Below are 25573 nucleotides of genomic sequence, written 5' to 3'. Positions count from 1 at the left end.
TCCGTTACGACGCAAAGCTGCAAATGTGCTGATCTGTCATTCAGCACTATACTTCGTCAATCCCAAAACACGAAGCAAAACACTGAGTTTCTTACTCTGTTTCCTGTTCACTCTTTCTAAAAATTAGCAAATCAACTTATTTTACTAATTCAAAACATTCCCAGATACTGCAGATAGTGAGGTTTTAAGTCAGTCTCAAACGTTCTCAAAAACTCAGAAAAACCACCTTCAATTTAGGCACCAAAGAAGGCGGCGTAAATATCGTTCCAAGTTTTATTACAGTTTATTGCGCCATTCATACGAATTATTCATTCTTAATACCGGCATTTTATATCATTTAGTCACCTTAACGCAGGAATAAATTATGTAAAGAAACATTAGGTAATCACAGGTTTCGTTTTCGTCAAGAATTCGTTAAGTTCTCGGACGAAAATTGTAAATACCTCACTCCATTTCGTTCGATGTAGACGGCATTTTTGACAACGTATCCCACAATCCATATCGAGCCGTTGAATAAATTAAATATTTTTAAATAAATTAGAGCCGTTATGTTTATAAACTTTGAGGCTGAACAAAATGTTGCTGTTTGGACGTTTTAATTTTAAAAAAGTAGATTTTTACCTGGCGACCTTCGTCATTATAATTCTTTTCATTTCAATTGCGCTATGGTGCAGTCTTCTCTTTCAAGATCACTCAAGTTTTGTCTACAAAGGTCGCCGACGTTTCAAGTGTTACCAGATGTTTTTGGGCACTTTTGTCTGCACGTAGGCTAGCTCTATACGGTCGACAACAAAAACCGAGCAAGAAGCAAAATGTGCAATTTAACTCATGAAAATGAAGATGACGAAGAATTCTCCTGGTTCCTTCTGGCACTTAATTTCCGCTTCGTAATTATTGGAATATTGGGAAATATGGCGGTCATCATTTATAACATATATCTGAACCAAGACAAAACTTCAAGCAGCTGGTTGGTTACGAACCTTGCAATTGCTGATCTTTTGGTCTGTCTAACACTTTATCCAATGAAAATTATTGCATTCTTTCTGGATGAAGATCTAATTTGGAAGAAAGGTTTATCGGCACCTCGTGTTTTGTCTTTTCTTTCCATGATGTTTCTGCTGTTCATTACCGTTGATAGATACGTGTTCATTGCAAAGCCTTTGAAATACCCATTCATCGTAACATCGAGACGAATGAAGGTAGCTGTCCTTTGTATTTGGCTGGTTGCAGCATCGTTGCTTTTAGTTCTCTTTTCTGTCTACATGGTGGGCGGAAAATCTCTATATTATAAATTGATGCCGTTTCACACATTTCTATTGCCAACGCCCATTGCTATCATTGCAATTCTGAACTACAAGATGTTGAAGATCGTTCGAGAACAGCGACAACGAATGGCTTCAGAAACTGGACTACAGTCTGAGCAAGTAAAGTTGGAAGACATTCAGCCGGCCGGACCACTACAGAGTAGTGATGAACAACAAAGACCAGCACAAGAACGCGAAAAGAAATCAAACTCCGAACATACGGAACGATCGAGCGAGCAATACATAGCCTGGTTACATCACATCGTAAAAGAATTGAAAGCAGTAATAACATTTGCCATTATTTTCGCTATTTTGACATGTTGCTTTGTTCCATATATTATCATTACGCTGCTTCAATTATTTTGCAGCCAAACGTGTCTCTCCGACGACGGTCCTAAACTTGCAATACATATTGTGTTACACCTGATTGGTATAAACTCAATTGCAAATGCCTTCGTATATGCATTAAGACATAGAAGATACAGGAAGGCTTTTCTGAAGTTCTTTTCTACCTTTCGGGCACGCCTGTAACTAACTTTGTAAACGCCTGCAAGGCAATCATTGCACAGACCAATAATAAGTACATATTCATATACCTTATATACTAGACCATGGATCTTTCCTTCGTGTTTAGCTTAGAAGTCCTGGGAACGAGTTTACATTGAGGATACCCCGACAATAATTTTCAAGAATTTCCTAAATGCACGAATTAAATGCTTGAGGTTAGATAAAGATCCATGTTCTAGACAGATTTAGGATTAGGGCTAACCCTAATCAACTTTAAACCTAATCCGAACCTTAATCTAATGTGAATGATTAAATATGTATATTGATCTTATTACCGCACATGGAATTATCACATGATATCGCTATTGATGGTTAATCACCGACATCGTCTTTTAGTTCTTAATAGACTTGCCCCACGTCCAGCCTCACGATCAAAGTATTTTAATCTTAAGGGACATGTCACAGCTCTCGGAAGCTTTCGCTGAATTGCACAATGTTTTCAGTCTATGCTTTCTAAAAAACGAAGCTATGCTATTGGTTGAAACAGAAATGTATTGTAAAGTTCAGCCAATGAAAATCATTCTTGCGAGGAGCTGCGACACTACCGAAACTTAAGAGTGATACCGCGCGAAATGAAAAAATGACGTCAGTTGATAAGGACTTTGTGAAAGTCTATTAGTTCTTAGTTACCGTTTCAGCAGCTTCTAGGAATGTTTAGTTTCAAACATTTTACATAGTGCGTGAAATTTCGTTGTTCATATTTTTTCTGTTCATCGTTTATTTGTTAACATTTTCAAACTTAGCAATACATCAGTAGGCTCCGTGTAAAGACGGTTTATAAAGTATAGACTTCAAGTTGTTATAACGAGACTGAAAATAAATAAACCACGAGTAGTACAGCGTGAACTGAGTGGGGCACGCAGAACATCATAGGTGCCGACGACCGAATTTATATTCTGTATAGTCTCTACTTTGTGCTACGCGGTATTTGTTATCCAATAATTATGCAAAAATTAAAAAAAAAATTTCCGACGTAAAGTTTCCCACGTATAAAAACACTAGCTTAGAGTAGAACCGCCTCTGTGAACGATTTGCATTACGAGAGGTATTTTGTCACCTACCCATGTAATATATGTTAAATATGTTTTAACTGAATATTAAATAAATACGTTGATGCCAATGATTAAAAGTCATTTCTTTATGTATGACTGTATCTACTATACTATGTCACCTCTGTGTATTAATAAGTCTTTTGGAATGCTGCAAACGATGTCTTAGATGGTATAACGACTGTCTAAAATAGACAAAAACGCTTCTTGATGTTTCGACTTAAGGCGAGGTATTATTATTTCATACTAGCAGTTTACATAAGCGGCGTCTGATCATAATATTTGATCAGATTTACGAACTGGTACTATCGTGGCAGCCTCATGCATGTTTCAGAGGTCGAACTTTTCATGTGCCGAACCAAATGCCACAGTCGCGGCAATAGAAGCGTTCCGAAAACTATCGAGTAATTCATTTGCTCAAATTTATCAGTTCATCAAATATTTGAAAAACTCCTTGAAAAACTCATAACTTCCGGTTTCGAATAGACCAATCTCTAATTCTATTGGATAATAGAATAAATAGACGCATATGATTGGTCCATTGGAAACCGGAAGTTACGAGTTTTTAAATATTTGATGAACTCCGTAAGCCAACGGCTAAATTTGAGCAAATGAGTTGCTTGATATTTTTCCGAACGCTTCTACTGCCGCGGCTGCATGTTATGATCTAAAGTCTTCGTTAATTAAAATATTCTTGTATGTTTGCATGGTGACATCATAAGTAATTTAGCTTTTAGCCTTTTTAGGTACACCACGTGAGTATTTACTACCGCAAAGCTTTCGTCCGTTAACCCGAGCAGCGTGCTGGGTCTAGTCTCAAACCGCAAAGCATCTATGGACAAATCATTTCAAACTTATATTTCCTGTCCCTCCAAACAGTACATAAATGCTTTGCGGTTCGCGAATAGACCCAGTATCCTGCTCGATTGGGAAATGGCTAATTAGCTGAATACACAGCTAATTCTTTCTGTGTTATTGATTGTTTAAGTTCATTTGCATTCAATTCAGCACATGAAAAGTTCGACATCTGAACGGGCCTTCAGTCATTTAATGCTAACTAACAAATTGTGGTTATAGTTGTTTTCAAAACTAAGTATTCTTTATGGGAAATTACTTCTTTAGGCGTTCCCACAGAGTGGAAAAGAGTTTCTTATAAGCTCTGATGTACTTTCTATGTCTCAATGCATAGATAAAGGAATTAGCAATTGAGTTTATGCCAACCACCTCCGTTACGACGCGAAGCTGTAAACGATGTGCTGATCTGTCATCACTGAGGCACGAACTGCAGCCGCTTAGCTTTAGCGCCATGACAATAAAATAGGGAACAAAACAAAATATCAGTACTCCAAATATAATAGCGAACGTTTTTATGGCTTTAACTTGCTTCAGGAGCTGACGTAACCAGGCTATGTTATGTTCCTGCTGTGTTCGTACAGATTCTGCTTGTTCTACAGGCTCCGTTCGTTGTGAAGGCTGAATTTGATCTAATCTTTCTAGACCTAGTTCAGGATTTAACACAGTTTCTGAAGCTATCCGTTTCCTTTGCTTCTGAACGATTTTCAAAATTTTGTAGTTGAGAATTGTTATGACAACAACAGGAATTAAGAGTAATATTGTGAACGACAGCGTAAGTGGTTTCATCGATTTTAGCCGAAAACCATTATCGAACTTCCGTCTCCCCTGTTGCCGTTGGGGCTGTCTTATTTCGTCTTTGATATAGACAGAGAGAAGCTGTATGGCGGCAGTTAGCCAAATGACACACAGAATCAGCTTCATTCTTCGCGATGTTACAATGATTGGATATCGCAGAGGCTTTGCTATGAAGAGGTATTTGTCAACAGTGATGGCGAGCAACATCATCATTGAAAGGAACAGCGATACGTGAATGGTAGCATAGCCTAACTTTTCTAATACTTCGTGATATTCCCCTCCACGTAGCCGGAAGTACCGTAGAATAACTTTCAGATAGATTGTGAAGCAGACCGAAAGATCGGCCACAGCAAGATTCGTAACCAACCAGCTGCTGATAGTTCGCCCGTGGTTCAGATATATGTTACAAATTATGACCGCCATATTTCCAACCACTCCAATAAAAAGAAAAAGAAAACTAAGTATCATAAAGATTAATTTCATCGATTCCAGGTAGTCACGATCTTGTTTTCGAGTTAAATTCATTTTTTTATTTCTTTTTTAAAATCGGCAGTTGGTATATGGCGTCATGAATTGCACTCAGTTGAGACATCTGGCCACTTGAATCATCACGTTTGTTTTTATTGCAAATATCGCAGCTTTTTAATTTTGCATTTCCGTTCATTACGCAAGTTATACCTTCCACTTATGTTATAGAGGAAAGCTAACAATCCAAACATTGTATTTTGTGGTCACGTTTTGAGTCCATTAGTTGGGCGGTAAAATATTGACTTGGCAACAAATCGGTAAATGATGAGTTTATTTTTTCTGAACATTGCTGATCAATAAAATAAGCATAATCAATTTCGTGTGTCTGGACCTCAAGGCGACCCGCCGAGAAATAGTTTGCGAGGGTTCGCGCTCGAACAAGTCCTTGATATTTTTGCTTATTTTAAGATAAGTTTAAATAAAGATTGACGATGTCAAGAATAAAATAGATTCATGCAAAATAGTCTCAAATGACCCCTACAATTAACACACACACACACACACCGCTTGGCTGACACCATTTAATTTTTAATCTGGAGCCAGTTGATCGAAAGGGCGTTTGGGTTTAAGGCTTAAACTGTGGATAAGTTCAAAATGGAAAACAAAATTATGTATTTATTGAACAACTGAGCTGGAATATTTCGATGTAAATAGTCTAATTGTCAATAAAGTACATATTATTATTAAGATGCAGGTTCAGGCAATCACAAGATTTATGAGAGTATTTTAAAACGGCTTCGGTTTATGCGCCGAATCTCAATTAGGAGGAAGTATATCAAGTGATCTGTTCAGTTTGCTGAAATTTCTGATAAGAAATTGCTACTATAATTGTTCCTAGGCATTGAAAATTACTTCAGTATTGAAAATTACTTCATTGGCTATTCCCATAAAGTTTCCTAAGGCTAAGAAATAGTTTTTTATAAGCTCTGATGTACTCTTTATGCCTTAACGCATAGATAAAGGCATTAAAAATCGAGTTTATGCCAACCACTTCCTGAGCAATTCTAATCCGTAAAATTCGAATTGGTTTGAAACTGTACAAACACGAGCTACAACCGGTTGACGTAACTGTTATTATAATAAAATATGGAACGAAACAAAATATCAGTACTCCAAATATAATAGCGAATGTTTTTATGATTTTAACTTGCTTCAGAAGCTGACGTAACCAAACTATGTTATGTTTTTGCTGTGTTTGTTCAGGTCCTGTTTGTCCAGGCTGTACTTGCTCAAGTTTTGCTTGTACAGGCCGTATTTGTTTTGATCTTTCTAGTTCAGGATTCGCCACGGTTTCTGAAGCCACCCGTTTCCTTTGTCTCTGAACGATTTTCAAAATTTTGTAGTTGAGAATTGTTATGACAACAATTGGAATTAACAATAGAATTGTAGTCGACAATATAAATGGTTTCACTGAATTTAACCGAGGTCGATGATCGAATCTCCGTCTTTCCTGTTGCCGTTGGGGCTGTCTTATTTCCCTTTTAATATAGACAAAGACAAGCTCTGCGGCGGCAGTTAGCCAAATGACACAAAGAATCAGCTTCATTCTTCGCGATGTTACAATGATCGGATATCGCAGAGGCTTTGCTATGAAAAGGTATTTATCAACGGTGATGGAGAGCAACATCATTACAGAAAGGAACAGGGATACATGAATGGTAGCAAGGCCTATTTGGTTCAATACGTCGACCTGTTTCTGTTTACATAGAAAGTACAGAGAAATCCCTTTCGGATACACTGTGAGGCAGACCAAGAGATCAGCTATAGCAAGATTCGTTACCAACCAGCTGCTGATAGTTCGGTCATGATTGAGATAAATGTTATAAATAATGACCGCTGTGTTTCCAACCACTCCAAGAAAAAGAAAAATACAACTTAGTATCATGACGATCATGGGCACAGATTTAATACAACCACCATCTTGATTCCCAGTTGAATTCATTCTTCAGTTATTATTTTCTTTATTTCGTTTTCACTAGGTTGCAGCGTGACTTCAAGACATCTGGCCCACTTGAATCGACCCGTTTGCTTTTAAATGGAGTGGCATATGACTGTCATTTCAGCGTGGTTTTGGCATTCATTATGCATGGTTATGCAAATAGAAGTCGGAATAAGTCACTACAAGTTTTAGTTTTTAAGAATACAATTTCCATGCACACTAGATGCGTGCTAGCGTCGCAAAGCAGTTCTGTGAAATGTTATATGATGGGATCCAATGCTTCCGATTTTGGACTTCAGTTGATGGTCAGGTGAAATGAGGAAGTAAAGCTAATAGTGTGGTCAAGTTGACAAGAGTGAATTTCATTTTAGACCAATCAGCAAGTTTGTTACGCTTTCAGTAACCCAATCACAATGCAGAAATTTTGACCATTAGAAGGTTCATTATTTACCATTTTACATGAAGTATTAAAAATTTAGGTATTCTGATTGGCTGTGCTTAAGAAATGTAAACAAATATGTCGATTAGTTCAAAACGAAATTCCACCGTAATTGCATGTTGCTCGAGTTTTGAGACAACTAGTCGGGCGGTAAGATATTGACTTTGTGACAAGTCGATAAATATTTTTCATCCCTTTCTGAACAGTACTGATACAATGCGCAAAACCAAATTCATCATTTTCACGTGTCTAGACCTGAAAGAGCCCCGTAAATACGTAGTTTGCGAGTTTTCCCGCGAAGACAAGTCTGTAGTCTTTTGCTGGAACATCTGGAAATTTTACCCTTTAGAGTATACTACAGATTTTCTGAAGCTGACAAAATTGCAGCACTAAAAATAAAACAAAGAGGAGTTTGATGCCTCTATGCAACCTCAGCTGAAGTGGTGGTCTGGTGGATGTACTCATATACAACATTGATACTCTATCTAACCCAACGCTTAGAGGGAAACCTAATATAACCATACAGACAGATGCCTTAAAATTAGGATGGGACTGTGCTTTGGGGAATAAAACAACTGGTAGTCTCTGGAGCCAAACTGAGTTTTACAAACACATAAATGACTTAGAAACACTAGCAGTTTTTCTGTCACTTAAATATTTTCTACATGCTCTAAGTGGCAAACATGTAATGATCATGGTAGATACCACTACAGCTGAAAGAATCATAAGAGAAATGGGTAGCAACCACAGTGAAAAATTAAACTACCTAGTAATAAAACAAATTACGGCAACGTATTACTTTCCTTCTCGCCTTGATATTAGTCAAATTGTCTCAAGCTGTTTACACCTCCTAATTGTCACTGATTTGCTTTACAAGATTATTCTATATTTATGCTATATTGCCGAATCATTATGGGACAATATGACATCAAAGTAAAGTTATAATGCTCGCATGTCAGTCATGGCAGAAATGACTCGTCAAGTGTAGACTCTCACTTTGCTGCGCAACTTCGATCATTCCTTTGTACATCAGTATATGTATCTACGCATAACTATATATATGTATAGTTCTTCAATTCAATCTTCAATGATTAGGAGGAACTATATCTCTTATAAATAGCAATCCGATTCAAGCTTAATTTAATACGTCTCTTCTGAGTTGTAATTTAGGTAATACAGCTACAGTATACATAGTTTCATGATTAGTTTATCAGTTAGTCTTGCGCATAAAGTAGAAGCGAAATAATTTTCTATAAGCTTTTCTATACTTTCCATGTCTCAAGGCGTAGACGAAAGAATTGGCAATTGCGTTTATGCCAATCAATTCCAGAACAATAGGACGCCCGATTCCCACTAAATTGGTGTTTGTGATTAAATTCAAAGTTCTTATGACGAGGAGTGGAACGACACAACATGTCAACCCTGCAAAGAGAATAGCCAAAGTCTTTATTACTTTCCATTCTTTTTTGAGGATTCGTAACTGAGATATGTCTTGTTCAGGCTGTTCTTGTTGAAGCTGTTCTTGTTGAAGCTGTTCTTGTTGAAGCTGTTCTTGTTCCGGCTCTTTTCGTTCAGGCTGTTCTTGTTCAGGCTGTTCTTGTTTAAGCTGTTCTCGTTCAGGCTGTTCTTGTTTATTCTGATCTTGTTCAGGCTGTTCTTGTTTAGGCTGTTCTTGTTGAGACTGTTCTCGTTCAGGCTGTTCTCGTTCAGGCGGTTCTTGTTCAGGCTGTTCTCGTTCAGGCGGTTCTTGTTCAGGCTGTTCTTGTTTAGGCTGTTCTTGTTTAAGCTGTTCTTGTTTAGGCTGTTCTTGTCCAGTCTGTTCTTGTCCAGTCTGTTCTTGTTCAGGCTGTTCTTGTTCAGGCTGTTCTTGTTTAGGCTGTTCTTGTTTAAGCTGTTCTTGTCCAGGCTGTTTTTGTTCAGGCTGTTCTGGCTCAGGCTGTTCTTGTTTAGGCCGTATTTGGTTACGCTGTACTTTTCTCGGCTGTCCTTTCTTTTGTAGTTGATTTAACTGTACTTGTTCAGTATGTAACATGATTCTTGAAATCATCCCTTGTCTTTGACTTTGCTCTCGAATAATCTTGAAGATTTTGCAGTTGAGAATTGCTATGACAACAGTGGGAATTGCCAGCAATACGATGTTCAACCACTTCAGTTGCCTTACGTATTCACACTCAACTTTTCCTTTTCCCTTTTTAGTTTCATAGGTATAAATATACACAATTGGAAATTGAGCACCCGCTGTCAACCAATTAAAACATAGAACCGCTTTGATTCGTCGCGAAGTGACAATTGTTGCGTACTTCAAGGGCTTCGCAATGAAGACATATCTATCCACGGTGACCAGAAGTAACATTGTTAGCGAAATGAACATTGAAACATGAACGGTGGAACGTCCCGTTTTGCAAAACAGTTCGTTGTGTTCCTTTTTATAGAGGAAGAACCGAGAAATCTTTTTTGAATAGAGTGTTATACATACAAAGAGATCGGCCAATCCAAGATTTGCCAAGAGCCAGCTGCTGATAGTCTTTTCGTGGTTCAGAAATACGTTGTAAATGATGACTGCAGTGTTTGCTAACACTCCAGTTAGTAAGAGGAGGATATTAAGTATCACTAATATCGAGAGATGGATTGCACGCTGTGGAACTGGACTGTTTGAACTCGACGTATTCATTTTGCTTCGTTCAAAACAATAGCGTTTTCAAAACCGCGTATCTTAGAAGCGAATGAAAATGCATACGATCATGCATCGCAGCAGCTGTAATAGATAAAGTACATATATTATAATTCAATGAAATTATATTTCTATTGGCCAAAAAAAGCTATGATATATCAGCTTTGTCATGAGTTATGTTAAATGGTTTTTCATTGCACATGAAATGTCAATATATGCAAACGTGGATCAATAAATCTATCACTGATGAAGAATATTTTACCTTTATAGAATATTTGATTTCGGCAAAGATTGATGAGTTAACACACGGAAGCGCTTTAAGCCTCTATAACTACGACAAAACACTACTTTCCAACCGTGATATTATTCATTTCTATATTAATTTTATGCTATATTGCCGAATCATGGAACAGCGTGACATCAGAGTAACGTTATAATGTTCGCATGTCACTTGAACTGTTGAGTTGAGCGAGTTGAACATATACTTATACTATGTATAAGTATATTGCAATAACCGTATATATATAAATAATTAAGTATTGCAATAACTGTATATAGATAATTTTTAGATCTATATATAAATACATATATTCTTATAATAGTTTTAATATTCTTAGTGCATGAACCCTATTATACACTGTAATTTTATTCTTAGATGGACTTTAAATGTATGAAATTTTACAACGATGTAAACACATAATAATTTAGCTGTATCACGCTATTGCAATGTGTTCAATAAACCATGAATAATGAATAATAATACTAGTGGCAGAAATTTAAGTCCGTGTTTTCTGTATCATTGTTATGACAACAAGAAAAGACAAGACGTTGCAGTTTTCTATTTTTACGGAATTCGTATATTGTAGTTATAGATTGCCTTTTTTATACACCTAGCTATACATGTTCACAAACTGCATCAGCTGCATGTTATTCTTCAACCCTTCTTCATTTGAAAAATCCGACTCGTCACCTAAGTAGTCGCTCACTCATGCACATTCTGCGCAATTTTTATTTTCTGTACGTGTATCTATATATAACTGGTTCTTCAACTGAATTTTCAATGAGTAGGAGGAACTATATCACTTATAGATAACAATCCGATCTAAGCTTAATTTAATACGTCTCTCCTGAGTTGTAATTTAGGTAATACAGCTACAGTATACATAGTTTCATGATTAGTTTATCAGTTAGTCTTGCGCATAAAGTAGAAGCGAAATAATTTTCTGTAAGCTTTTCTGTACTTTCCATGTCTCAAGGCGTAGACGAAAGCATTGGCAATTGCGTTTATGCCAATCAATTCCAGAACAATACGACGCCCGATTCCCACTGAATTGGTGTTTTTGATTAAATTCAATGTTCTTATGATGAGATATGGAACGACACAACACGTCAACCCGACAAAGAGAATAGCGAAAGTCTTTATTATTTTTGATTCTCTTTTGAAAAGTCGTAGCCGAGATATGCTTTGTTTTGAATGAATTTGTTTAGGCTTGACAATTTCCAATTTTACTTTTGCTTGTACTTGTTTCTCTTCTTGTTCAGGCTCTTCTCTTTCAGGCTGTTCTTGTTCAGGCTGATCTTGTTCAGGCTGATCTTGTTCAGGCTGCTCTTGTTCAGGCTGTACTTGCTCTTGTAGTGTGTTTCGACGTTGTACATGTTCAAGCTCTAGTTGTTCAGACTGTCCTTGTTCGGACTGAACTTGTTTAGAATGTAACATGGTTCCTGAAGTCATCCGTTGTCTATGTTCTTGAATAATCTTGAACATTTTGTAGTTGAGAATTGCTATGACAACGACGGGAATTGCCAGCAATATGATATTCAACCACTCGAGCTGTTTTATATACTGGCATCTGATCGCATTTTTACCCCGTTTTTCTTTTTGCTCAGTATAAATATACACAATTGGAAATTGAGCACCCGCTGTCAACCAAATGAAACAGAGAACCGTCTTGATTCGTCGCGAAGTGACAATCGTTGCGTACTTCAAGGGCTTCGCAATGAAGACATATCTATCCACGGTGACCAGAAGTAACATTGTTAGCGAAATGAAGATGGAAACATGAACTGTGGAACGACCCGTTTTGCAAAATAGTTCGTTGTGTTCCTTTTCATATAGAAAAAACCGAGCTATCTTTTTCGAATAGATTGTTATACATACAAACAGATCGGCCAATCCAAGATTTGCCAAGAGCCAGCTGCTAATAGTCTTGTCGTGGTTCAGAAATATGTTGTAAATGATAACTGCAGTGTTTGCTAACACTCCAGTTAGTAAGAGGAGGATATTAAGTACCACTAATATCGAGAGATGGATTGCACGCTGTGGAACTGGACTGTTTGAACTTGACGTATTCATTTTGCTTCGTTCAAAACAATAGCGTTTTCAAAACCGTCTCTATGGCGAAAACGTTTGGTCATAGCAGCAACTATTTATAATTGTAATGATATAATTCGGTTGTGCCAAGAATTATGCTAATTTAACATGGAATGTCAATATATGCAAACGTGAGCAATTAATGTATCACAGATAAAGAATATTGTCCAAAGATTTTTCGTTATTTACGCTATTTTGAATTTTCATGGAACGATATGACATCACGCTATATTCGAACATATAATTATGTATGGCAAAAATTAAACTGTTTTCTGTATCATTGTCATGATAAATAAAAAGCGAAACAATAGAGGTCTGTCGTGCATTACAACAGTCATCTTCTGGAGAATGCAATTTATTACGAAATGCTGAGGTGCCCAAAAATATTTCCCACAGCATACATCACTTTACTTGGACGATGAAATAATTAAATTTAGTAAATTTTCCGGCTTTTTGCAATACTTATTGATTACTTGTTTCACGCTTGGCACCTCATGGATGGATTAGAGTAGTGCGTCATGACTTTAAATATTGATTTACTTTACTTTAAAACGCTACGCTAAGCTTCTTTTAACCTAAAGAATAAGCTTCCTGTAAGTTATCGTTCAAAAACGTGTGCAAAACCCCTTTAACCTTCACCGTTATAAATTATTCTACTTGACTGCCACGTGTAAAAAATGTTTCAGATAACCCTCGCTATAAGAGGAAGCCCACTGAAAATCATCGAAACTCAAAACAGTCTAAACTTTGGTGTTCATTGACTGTGAAAACAATCGATTTTTAAAGAAATGAAAATTTATAACGTCAGTTTGAAGAAATCTGCATAGCGGAACTAAGCCTAAGGTATATCGGTAACGTTTTCGAGCGTTTTCACATTCGTTTTCATGCTAAAACGGTTTCAAACACCGTCAATTTACAATAGACGTTGAAGGTAATTTAAACATATTAGGCACATTTTCCCTTGAATCGTGTGGAAGGGCGTCTGAACAATAAAATAGACAAAAGTGATTTTGAAAACGCTTAAAAATGACGCTCGTTGTGCACATAACCTAAATCGTGAGGCTCGCGATTAGGCTGACTACACAAAAGTAAAAAAATAGAAAGTATATTTATAGCCAGAGGCAAGAGGGCGTTAAATGTTAAAAAACGTTTTATTAATTGTTTTAAGCTAGATAATTTAAAAACGATCCCTTATTTCGCCAAGAGATAAGGCATAAATATATAATGAGTTATTAATTTATAACATATACATTCTGAGACGTTTAGAAATAAATTTAAAATGTCAACGATTAATGAGTTTTGTAAGTAAGTTACCGAGACCGAGGGAAACAAGTGATTTAATCACCGGCGGGGCGCGTAGTTAATCTAAGCTGGATAACAACTGCGGTAGATCAAAGAAAACGCGGGAGATAATAATAAACTAAGAATATTTAGGCCCCTTCTTTATAATTAAGTTGCACTGGGGATCTGATAGAGTGATTCTATGGATTACCTTTTGGCCATGTGTCCCTAATGTTTTTGCGCCCTTCAGCGACACTGACCCATAACAAACGACCAAGAGGGAATTTCGCTTTAGACCAATCAGCAAGTTTGTTTACAGTTAAAACCCAATCAGAATGCATAAATTTTAATAAAAAGTACAATATGTACCATTTTAAAATCTAAGCATTCTGATTGGCGTTGCCTAAAAAATGTAAACAAATATGGCGATATTTATCTAAAACGAAATTTCTCCGTGTTTAACAAACGACGACTGAACTGAACTACCTTAATTTATTTGGTATTTTACTATAATTTACATTTTACAAATCACCCTAAATCGGGCAGGGCAATTAGTACAGTTCGTATGTTACAAAAGAATTAAACTATTTACAAAATAATATTTATCAATCTCTTTCTGTCCTGTTTTACATATTACATACTCGCTCCATTTGATACTCTGGATCCCCGAGGATCGGTGGAAATTACGTGGCTGTCCAAGCGTCGCTAATCCAACTTGTCCTTTTGGGATATGTCATGTTGATATTCTATTCTCATTATTAAAAAGAGGAGGTCAAGACGTCACAATATCACATATTTCAAACAGGGTCGGCTGTCGGATGATCTTGAAATTGCCATTGTGCTACGGAGCCGCACAGGTGAGATTATACCACCATAAGTGTATCTTGAGTCGGTACTTGTGATTTTTTGCCCACAAAAATATTAACTTTGTTGTTAACTTGCAAAGACCAATCTATGCAGTCCTGACAAACACAAGCGACGTTTTTGATGCCAAGTGTGGGTGACACGATGACGTCAGCTATGCGTGGCGTCAGATGGCGCCAACTTCTTTGAACTTCCACTTAGGAAAAATACGGAACGGATTTTTCTTTGCTGAAGTTGAACTTCTGGTTAGCGTTCTCTCTTCTGCGATTTCAAAAGGCGATCGGGGAGGTGTTGAAGAGGCCTGGGATTAGCTTGCTGCCACGTGGCGTTCAGAGGATCTGGGAGCGAGCCGTTCCTCCTGGCTGTCCGCGCAACTTTGTTACATTGAATTTATTCTGTACAAAATTATTTTCGCTCCCCCGAACGTCATGTAAGTAGCATAAAATGTATAACTGAACACATCAGAGCTAAAACAGCGGAATGGGGAATAGATACCGCGGAATTCTGTTGTTCGACGACTAAACAAAATTAAAATTGAGGCCAGTGTTAAAAACAATCCTTCATAACCAGCCTCACTCGTGGTCATGCACACGGTTGTCTCATTATGAACAGCCGAGCACGCTCAAGAGTATACTCTTATTACTCTAGTTGACTCGTTCCGAACTAGTGGCCTGAACTTTGAAGACCGTATTCAGTTACAATTTACATATACCATAACATGGCGGACAGAAGTTTGCAAAGGATGGAGTTGCTTTTACCTGGTTGACAAGGAATACTCGAGCAATTCCAAGATCTGTACTCACATATGCTGTGGAATAAATAATCCATAACAATTAATCAAGTATGAGAGCATTTCCTAATGTAAAAAATATTTCATGATCGGAGTCACTCTCCAGGTAGACTACGGAGTTTTGTTGTAAAAAACACATGTGTACATTTAATGACCTCTTTCACTCGGAGATGTTGTCTCACTACCTGTGCTGTGTAAGTGTAAGTGTAAGTGTGTTTCGACTCTCCGCTCCTTTACATCACAGAGCGAAAACAAATTCAAATTGAATATGACTTACCATCGTTTGCATCCATTAAGTAAAACTAACACATATCCATCGTCATAAAGCTTGTCTCTATAACGACATTGTCCTAAATGAGGAAGAGTCAGAGTTTAGTTGTAATCCATTTCCCTTTTCATAACATAAATTTCATACATCAACGTCTTACCGGGGGGGCATTGTCTGTTCGTACAAATCCAGTCCCCCTTCACACATTTGCTAGAAAAAGCGAAAGAAAATAGATTAGATTCAACCTCCTTTTCGTTGAATCAATTTTCATGATAAAAGACGCATAGATACTAGCATTTTAGCAACAGTGAATTGTTCTTGTCGTAGAGAGATATAGTCTACCAGACAGGGTATTCGATGTCAGGTGATAACAAATAATGGGAATGTCGCAATTAATCTATGTACGTTTTTTCACACCCGCGCGAATTTTTATCTATTTTTAAACAGCGCAAACTCGAGCTCGACCCGTTCGCGATTTTTTAATCTAAGTTTGTTCAAGTGTAAATAGGCTTATAGATCAACCCAGAATGAGACTAATTTGGAAACAAGGTTCAAACTATGATCTATTTCATATGACCCCGTTTAACGGAATTATTTTTTATGCGAAAGGTCAATGATTTCGCGAAATTGGTGTAAATTTACAAGATATACACAATCGAAAGAATATAAATTCTCAAGTGCGCTAGTCGTTTAATATTACTCCCCATGATGACCAGTAAGTCTAATAGTCTCGGCATGACATCGCACACCTTTCGGCTTTCTCCGGTAACATTTTAAGATTTATATTTAATGCATGTCAAAATGATCCTGGCGAAAATATTGTCTCATCAGAAATAACACAAGTTCATGCAGAAAACACAGGAAATCAGGCTTACCACTCGTTGCAGCCATCTCCCGCCCGATCCTTCATACCTTCTTTGTATACTTTATTGGGACCGACTATACAACCTTGAGATGGAAATGTTATCGTTTAAAACTTTAAAGATAGGAGTTTACAAAAAAATAACTTGGAGGAATGTGACTATACGGAATTTCACAGACTTGAGGGCACACCTCATCCATCACACCATGACCGTTTTCATAAAAACTAAAAATAGTGATCCCAAAACTTTTCTTACCCAGGGTCATCGGTAAAAGAGTGTTCTTCGCCTTGTGTTTGCTGTTATTTTTTGATCCTCAAAAAATAAAGAAAAACAGGTGAGATTACTATCTCATAATCTTGATGTAAAACGGAAGAGATCTAATCAGAAAGCAAGATTGTTTTGCTAATTTCTGAATAGCCTAAAGTAAACAGTATACAGATTGCGAGAATAAATTGACCAATTATAGTAAAATAAACTAATAATTACTCTAATTACTATAATCTACGCGATTGAATCTGAATAAAGCACAGATAAATTAGAGGACAAAAAATAGCGTCGAACATAAAACAAACCATATAGACCATAGTATATTTTGTGAGAGTTCTTCCTGGATCGAACAAAATTAATTTCATCAACTTACTTCCTTTCTTGCCTGAACGATATTTTCCCACCCTCCTTCTGGGTTTGTTACATCGTTTGCGACATTTTGAATACCCTGAAAGTGTCAGGCAGCAATGATTGTTCCTGAACATCTCACAGTCGAGGTTGCTCGTGCAAATTTTTTTATGGCCATCTAGAAGAAGAAAAGGTACTTTTTTCAAAACCGTGAGCGCAAGACCTTGAAACGGCGACTGTCTTTAATTTTAGGCTGGATTTATTCGTCAAACGGTCTGATGATTCTAAAAAAATGCTGCTCTTCATGTTGTTATAATTTTTTAAACCAATTTGAGTCATGTTGTTATAATTTTTTAAACCAATTTGAGTCATGTTGTTATAATTTTTTAAACCTATTTGAGAAAATTGAAAGTGCCCCAAAAACGTCATCGTGAGAAAGGCTAATAGAAACTAAGTGAGAAGCAATTTAAAGCGCTCGAGGTGATTTTTGCTTGTGTTTACTGAATGCTTTTAGTGAAAGAGTATTCTATTGGAACCAAAAATAGTCAGCGTCAGAAACAAACAGTGATAATAAATTGCACTTAAGAAACACGAGTTGTTTCTTTCTTTTTTTTTTTGCCCTGGAGGCAAGTTTTCTTTTCAGATTCGGAGCATTTTACTTGTGGGCAAATAGAAAACATCGCAAATGAAAATTGTTCCCGCAGTAATGAATGTCTCCAAGTTTATCTAGGAAACGATTGTGTACAGCGTTTGTAGCAATTACAAAGGGACAAAGCCAGTGTCATGACAATAAAATCTCATTCACAATCACGCGAAGATGGCGGATGTACGTTTTATATAAAAAAAGACAAGATAAAAGCTTGTAATGACATGATATCTTTACACAAGGACGAACCCTTCTGCTTTTTGTCTGTCTCTCGAAGCTTATCAAATTTTTGAAAACAATTTCCGACTGGTTAAATTCCGGAAAAAGTTCCATATGCTACTTTCTTTTGTAATGGACGATTAACAAGAAAGCTCTTTCGTATAGGAACACCTAAGGCTGTGATAAACATGGCTGGATAGTTCAAACCATTGAAGAAAACAAAAGTTCTCGAAATGAGCCATATTTTAAGAACTTCTCCGCCCCCCGACGATACATTAATAGACGTTCTCCGTATAAGGATTTGTGTGGATGAAATATTTCGTTTGATGTTTTATCATCGGTTGTGATCTGCCCGAAAACATCACTAATGACACTAAAATTTTATCTGTGAAGTAAAAACTATTGTATTTTGCTATGGACTGCATGTTTGTATACATTGAGATAACTGATCCGGAGAGTTTTAGAGTTAAATCCAATCGAAGTATTAAATAGGAGTTATAAAGAGTTTTATGCCACCGTGACCGCCTGACCGGCTTTAGTCATCTTCAGGCGTCTATCCTTTTAGTTTTAGATGTTATCTTAGCTTTCCAAGCTGAATAAGTGTCCAAACTTTGTTGTACATTTGCAGGACTTACAGCGGCTTTCCACTTATGCTATTATCCTCACTACCAGGGGTTAATACCAAAGCCATGTAAGTGCAATCGGTTGAGAGCGGCAGACAGTATGTCGTGTAGAACTAATGGCGCGCGCACTCGGCGACTTTGTTTACCCAGCGGCGCCGTTTGAAACCGGGCATTTTTGCAGAGGCTGTGCATTTTCGAAGCTCCTATATCTTGATAACATCAAAATATTGAGTGAAATGTATTATCTAACATTGTTATTAAGTTTGAAGACACAATCGTGTTTGTCAGGATCGCGTATAGGCTATGCAGGCGTTAAGGCTTTTTCAAAACAACCAGAGGCAGACGCCAGCGCAACAGCATCTCAAATAACTTCGAATTCTTATCGTAATGGTGAATGACAACTACCTAAACTACACAAAATGCTGTCTATTTCATTTAATATATAAACTCTTCTGACAAAGGCCCTTATATTTAGAAACGCCGAGAAGTTTTTTTGGTCTATTTTAGGCAGCTGCAAGTAATACCATGCATGCACGTCATGCAGATACAAGGGATTTTCATGTTATCTAACAATAGATGATTCTGATTTGAACTAAATAAGATATTATCAAAGTAATTATTCGAAACAAGAAGTACAAGACTTTATCGAAGTGCATTTGAAAATCTTGACATCAATGCCTTTTTTTCAGTGATGAAAAATAACTTTCCTAAAACTGATTTTCTCATTTCTTCAAAATTCTCTTACGATAGCTCTAAATATGAAAGTGACTTTCCCGCCAATTTTAGATTTACCAGGACATTTGTCATAATTGAACTAAACCTATAAAAACCCGATCACAAATTGAAATTGCTATCAATCACAATATGAAATGTTTTTGATGATTAAAGTTAGTTACAAATAAGACTATTCTCGGACTAATTTATCAGACTGTGTATAAGAAAACTTAGCTATATAGCTAATAATGTAAACTTACATAATAATGTAATAAATATCTGGGGTCGGTTGTTCCAAAGGCATTTAGCTTAAACGGTGGATAATTTCAAAATGCTGAAATGTTCCAATGTAAATAGTTTAATTTTCAATGGAAGTACGTGCATATTTAAAAAGTGCACAAGATGCATGTTCAGTCATTAATTCACAAGATAAACACCTCTCGAACAACCGCCCTCTGAAGTATATAATATAAGAATAATAACGTGTAATTTACATCAATTTGATGTCTTAATGAAATTACCGAAGTATGCAATCGAATGTTCTTTGACGCGCTCTAGTAACGTTTGTTCAATAAAACCTTTTAGCTAATAATTCCATCACCTGAATGGCAATGTGCCTGTACATATTTTTAGAGCACCCAAAATGTAAATATCCCTGCCATGATTAGTAAACAAAGCCATCGTCCCCATTTTTCCGAACAGATAAAAATCAACCCTTAAGGCTTCACTTCTGTGCGTACATGTCCGTATACATAAAAAAACAACACGAGAGCAATCTCTAATTATAACAAGCTCCTGGTTTCAAACAAATTATAACAACAAATTATAACAGCGATAGCTGTTATTAAAAATGAATCTTTCATGTTCATGGACAGAGATAAACCGACATCTTTTTGTGTGTGTGCACTAGATATTGGCAACAGTTCAAAGTCTATGCGACCAAACAGTGTCAGCTATTTTATGCACACCATCATAATCACCACGCACTAAAAAATTTGAAAATGGTCTCGACATCATGTTATGTAAACTTATAAAGCTCAACAGGATATTAATATTGGTTGAAGGTCGATTTAATTGCGACCATATGTGCACAGATAAAGCGATAGATCAATTCGAACAAATATGACAACAATTAAAATAAACACTGCAAGGTGGGGACCCCTAATGAAATACGCCAATATTAAAACTTTACGCAAATAAATAGCGTGCGTAATAAGGAGATGATTAATTTTGGGCAGGCATGCATCTTTCACCCGTGTACTGAGATGCAATTTCAGCTAAATGCATGCATGGACGGTATAGCGAAAGTTTGATCATTTGTGTTAAGATATATTTCAAAGAACAAACGTTTTGTTTGGCATGCATGGTCGGTCCTTGAGACTTAAGAAGTGAGATGGTGCATGAATGCAGGGGTTTCGCAGACTGTCCTATATCAATTCATTGTGTTTCTGTGGTAAACTCGGGCCTATATATAACCTAAAATTTACAAAAACAACAACACTGTACCACAAATTCAATTATATACAATTCAAAACATGTACAAACACTTCACTTTACGCTCCTTAGTAGGCAACATTCATGTTGCAAAACACTATAGAGCTATTGATATTTCAAGCTAGTGAAAGAGTTCAACTTTAAAACTAAGCAAAAAGACTGTTAATGAATTAATGGTAATTCGATCATACCCTTCATATACGCGAGAAAAAAAAGCCTATTCACTTGTGCAGTTGAAATATAAGCGGTTATATTACTGACAAAATAAAAGTTCTAAATGACAAAGACAAGAATGATATAATTGTAAACACAAAGGCAACGAATGAGAAATGAACGATTAGTGGAGATACGAGTTAAAATGGTTTCAAGCAGCAGAACATTTTTGTCATTAAATAATCCTAATGGCTACGACCCAAAAATGAGCAATTATTTCGGCCAACAATACATATTTAGAATTCTCTTTTGCATGTGTGGTTAATGGTTTAAAGACAATCAAATATAGCAATGTTTAGGCGTAGCTGGGGGTCCATTTTCGCCAGACGATTATGGAAATGCAAACATTAGAAATAAACGCATTAATGGCTTTCACGTGCGAAACATTTATGTGAAAATTATCATATTACTTCATTACAACGGCGACAGTTGACATTCGTGCCTTAACCTGGAACATCGGTCTTGCATGAGCTATAGCTTCATTCCGATAAATTGCGCTTGTCGCTGTTAGCTTTTTCATAATAAGTAGTTTCGACCGCCTGGTTTAAAGAGCCGATACGTTTGCAACAACTATTCGCGTTTGGCGAAAAGAATGAGAGTTTGCGGAGTTTTAGTGCACACAGATGTTGCAAACGCTTGATTTGAATCTTCAGGCCTCTCGCGTGACCCCCACTGTCTGGAACCCCAACAAATCAATCGTGATATTGACTATAGCACATAGCACTATAAGTTGTTGCAACTTGCAGACGGTTGCAAACCAGAGAGCACCCTGCATTCATTACACGGCTTAACCTTAGGATACATATAGTTACATGGTCATTCGTATAGATCTGAACGGGGACGTTGGATGAAGACAGCAACGTTGGCATTCATTAATATTGTCCTTTGTCTATGCTTATAGGGGGGTAAATGGTTGGATAATTTCGAGATTTTAGCTACTATAGAAGTAACATTTAATCACAAAAAGAAAATCTTAATTGAAGTTGCACGTTTCTAATCTATTGCCTTCATTTCTGTCTCCTAGTCACACTAGACTATCGCCCGCTGGGACGTTTTTTGCCCATGTGATGTACGGGGAACACTCCATTTAAATTTGCAATTTGTCCCAGTAATATTCAACTTATTTGTCTGTAACACTAATGGGGAGGTTTAGTAAACGCGACGCGACATAAAAAAGAAAAAATCGTGAAAACAGTGTCGTGTGCCACGGTATGTTAAAACTAAGCTATTTAGCAAGCAGATCGTGTTGCATTTAAGACTTGCGGTATATGACACGGAAACGTAAAAGTAAAAACGGTTCTTTTTAACTGGGGCCAAAAACACAAAGTTATACTCGCAAGTATATATTAGGGATATACGCACGGGGCGATGATTGACTGGCGAGAAGGCGGTATTTGGAAAATATGTTTTGAACACTTATTTAATAAACTTATTTGTTATCGAAACCACGTCTTGTGCTTGACATGATACGTGTTACTTTCAGCTATTGACAGGTGTGAGAATTTAAACGAGAGGGAAAGCGCTGTAGCTCTGCACCAACGACTACAAATTTCATATTTTACTGAAGTGTTTTGTTGTTAAGACCAGGCTTGAAATGTTGCTAATGCATTTTTCACACGATTTTGTACAAGACATTGCAATACAATACACCCGGAGGGTTAAATTTGCAACGTATTGCGTGATATTCTTTGATCAATAAAGGCCGAAAGATCCATATATAGGAATCAACAATATTGGATCTATGAGATGAAATATTATATGAAATTTGAGCAATGATAAAAAAAACGTAGACCTAAAAAAATACGTGTAAAATGATGCGAATGAGCCTCGTCGTCCTAAGCTCCTCTTATTTAATAAGTAATCACTGCGTATCACGTCTAAAATATCCAACACATATACGTCCTACCATTTTGCGCATGCGCTAGTGCTCATTGTAGTTATATAACCTGTGACTTCTGGGCGAAAATTTTTAGAACTTTAAAACTTTTTTAGAATTAAAGGCGTTTAAGAGCCCTGTGTTTAAACACTACTGTAAAATTTCAATGAAATTTGAAGAAACTCGTAGGACAAATAACGTATCTTTGTCAAATATGTGACGGAATATTTCAAGCAGATATCCTTGAAACCCTTGAGGGAAAACCCGGAGTGCTTTTCCTGTTTGATTGGGTCACATTTAAGAAAAAAACACACTAAAATATTCACTTAAAAGTTCTTAATTTCCTAATTTCCAGAGTGATTATTGGATAATGTTCTCAAAACAAGAACGATTTCGAAATTGAAACATATTTTCGCGGAATCTTGCGCATTCGAGAAAGATCAATTGCGAGATTTTTCCATGTTTAAAAAAACTTCAAGAGAACACTTGCTGTTTTATATACACAAATATTTAGAGCCTAAGTGGCCTATCGTGCGCCACAGTGCCGCTTATGCGATCATGAATTCCGCCCAACATTCTCAACCTGATAAGGTATCTTTATGGAAATGGGGTATAAAGTCGATTGCTATTTACACAGGCTTTGTTCGAAACCCAGTTCGAACAATTTAACGTTGTTGTTCTGCCGTAAGTTTCCCAAAGCAACTGATAATGGCTTTATTTACATACATAAAAGTCCTTTTATCGTGAGCACAAAAGACACCGCAGGGTCGGGTCCTTTGAGGTGAATATTATTATGTAAATATCACTCGACAGCTGATGCTCGCATTCCCAAAAAAACACACATGTCGCCCGTTTGCGAATTTTTCACACGAAATATAACTTCAAGCACACAAGGGCTGCTCTCTCCCATCCAGAAAGTCGCAAACTTTGCGTTCGTATCTCAAGGTCGTTGGTTTTAGCGCCCCTGTGCAAAATGTTTTGCAAATTAACGGGAACAGTGTGTGGCGAATTCGTTCAATTTAAATGCACATTATTGACAGCGAATCTATACACTCGCCCATTAAATTGTATCGTGAAGCTATATTAGTCTTTAGAGGGACTAAATGGATATACATAACCTAAAAATTATCGGTAAAAAGGTTGTATAACACGATTGAATGTGTCAAAGTGTGACAATAACCTTACTCCAAATATATATATATGAACAAAGCGAATGTAGAGTTGCGAGCCGTGATCTTCTGAACTCGTCATCGCGCCTTCACAGATTGAAAAAGCCGCTCTCTGTCTCTCATAAAAAAACGCTGTAATCCTGCGACTTTACGAAGTTGCGATCGCGAAATACAGTTAGGGTGAAAACGCGTACTGGAGTCCGGAGTGCATTCCAAGCGGTATAAATGAAAATTTCTGGCCGATAAAGGCCAAAACAATTAACACCAACACGCCAAACGGCTACTCATGATGAATAATGTCAACAAGGCAACACGAGCGGTTCTGTACAACCCCATAATACAAGGCTGAAACACAACACTGACACTTTAATACTTTGAAATAAGTGGCAAATTAGTCCCAATCGCAAAGGGAATGTCCTAAATGTTCTGCTAGAAACCTTACTTGCACCACAGCAAAACGTTGCAACGATTTATTATATATTGTATTTTGTGTCTCGACATTTAGTGCATACATACGATATGTGTTCGAGGCACTCGTGGAAGAGCTACGTACGGCCAAAATAAATGACATTGGATGTGAGATAAATGAAACAACCGGTAATGCATGTGGCGAACATTTCCCCTGGGATATTTCCTGATACAAGTCATACAACCATAGAGAATCGACAGTTAATCCAATCTAATGTGGGCTAATGTGGCCCCATAAGGTTTAGGCAATGTCGCTTTAATATTGAGCTGTACGTTTTCAAAAGGCAAACCTATGACTGAGACGAATCAAGAGTAACTTGGAAGCGTTTTGTAAGGGTAAAAGTAACTGTATTCTTACCGGCAGACCTATTTCTGTTTGATGATAACTGCAACGTAGTTCGTGGCACGATGTAGTTTCCTTCGTCGACTTGCTGAGAGGCAATCGCCAGCACTAGTACGTGAATGAATACCAAAAGTACTCCATGAAATAGAATAACTGTTGCCCTATTCATGATTTCTTTCGTCAGGGCTGAGCCTTAATCCAAAGCTCCCACTTCGTTCGACCGCGGTCTGCTATTCGCCGAATGTCAAGTGCCTGACATGTCAGGCACTCTCCAGCATAAACACTGCTTATAATGTGCTTGACTGACTAATGCGTTTCAAGCTTTCGAAATAATTAATTAAGTGCGACGGTTGATGGGGTCATGGCAGATGTCAAAGGGGCCTTCGTATTTCAAGATGTACAACAGTTTAGCGTCTCGAAAATGTTACAATTACAACGCAGAAAGTTTATTTGTAATTCTTATTTCAACTATAAACACGAATTCCGATTAAAAATTAGTCAAAACGGAAGGGGAGGGGGGCTCGGAGCCTAAAGCTTTTCATATAAATCTGAATGCATACTATAGAAATAATTACAAACGTCATGAAACGTATTTCAACAGCATACAAT

General features: G+C 37.0%; 1 protein-coding gene across 1 annotated transcript; it reads right to left on the bottom strand.

The window, feature by feature from the left end:
* Positions 1-14201: 14201 nt before the first annotated feature.
* LOC114522337 lies at positions 14202-25319 on the bottom strand. Its single transcript, XM_028543005.1, has 8 exons — positions 24980-25319; positions 17225-17377; positions 16840-16896; positions 16597-16669; positions 15882-15931; positions 15731-15803; positions 15422-15471; positions 14202-15181 (listed from the first exon to the last, which is right to left on the bottom strand). Exons 1-8 carry the CDS (start codon positions 25131-25133, stop codon positions 15090-15092), a joined length of 702 nt encoding a protein of 233 aa, XP_028398806.1. The 5' UTR covers positions 25134-25319; the 3' UTR covers positions 14202-15089.
* Positions 25320-25573: the final 254 nt, after the last annotated feature.

The sequence above is a fragment of the Dendronephthya gigantea genome, unplaced genomic scaffold (genome assembly GCF_004324835.1).
Source record: "Dendronephthya gigantea isolate DGI-Jeju-01 unplaced genomic scaffold, DenGig_1.0 000022F, whole genome shotgun sequence".
Lineage (NCBI taxonomy): Eukaryota > Metazoa > Cnidaria > Anthozoa > Malacalcyonacea > Nephtheidae > Dendronephthya > Dendronephthya gigantea.
The sequence above is the reverse complement of the archived record's forward strand: the minus strand, read 5'-3'. Positions and strand labels throughout refer to the sequence as shown.

What these genes read in the sequence shown, in the direction of transcription:
- LOC114522337 (XM_028543005.1), bottom strand. Translation starts at nt 25,133, where the DNA reads ATGAATAGGGCAACAGTTATTCTATTTCATGGAGTACTTTTGGTATTC. An exon ending in GAACAGACAATGCCCCCCCG is followed by an intron (nt 15,804 to 15,881) that starts GTAAGACGTTGA and finishes TTCCTCATTTAG; the next exon opens with GACAATGTCGTTATAGAGAC. An exon ending in GAGTATTCCTTGTCAACCAG is followed by an intron (nt 15,182 to 15,421) that starts GTAAAAGCAACT and finishes AATTTTGTTTAG; the next exon opens with TCGTCGAACAACAGAATTCC.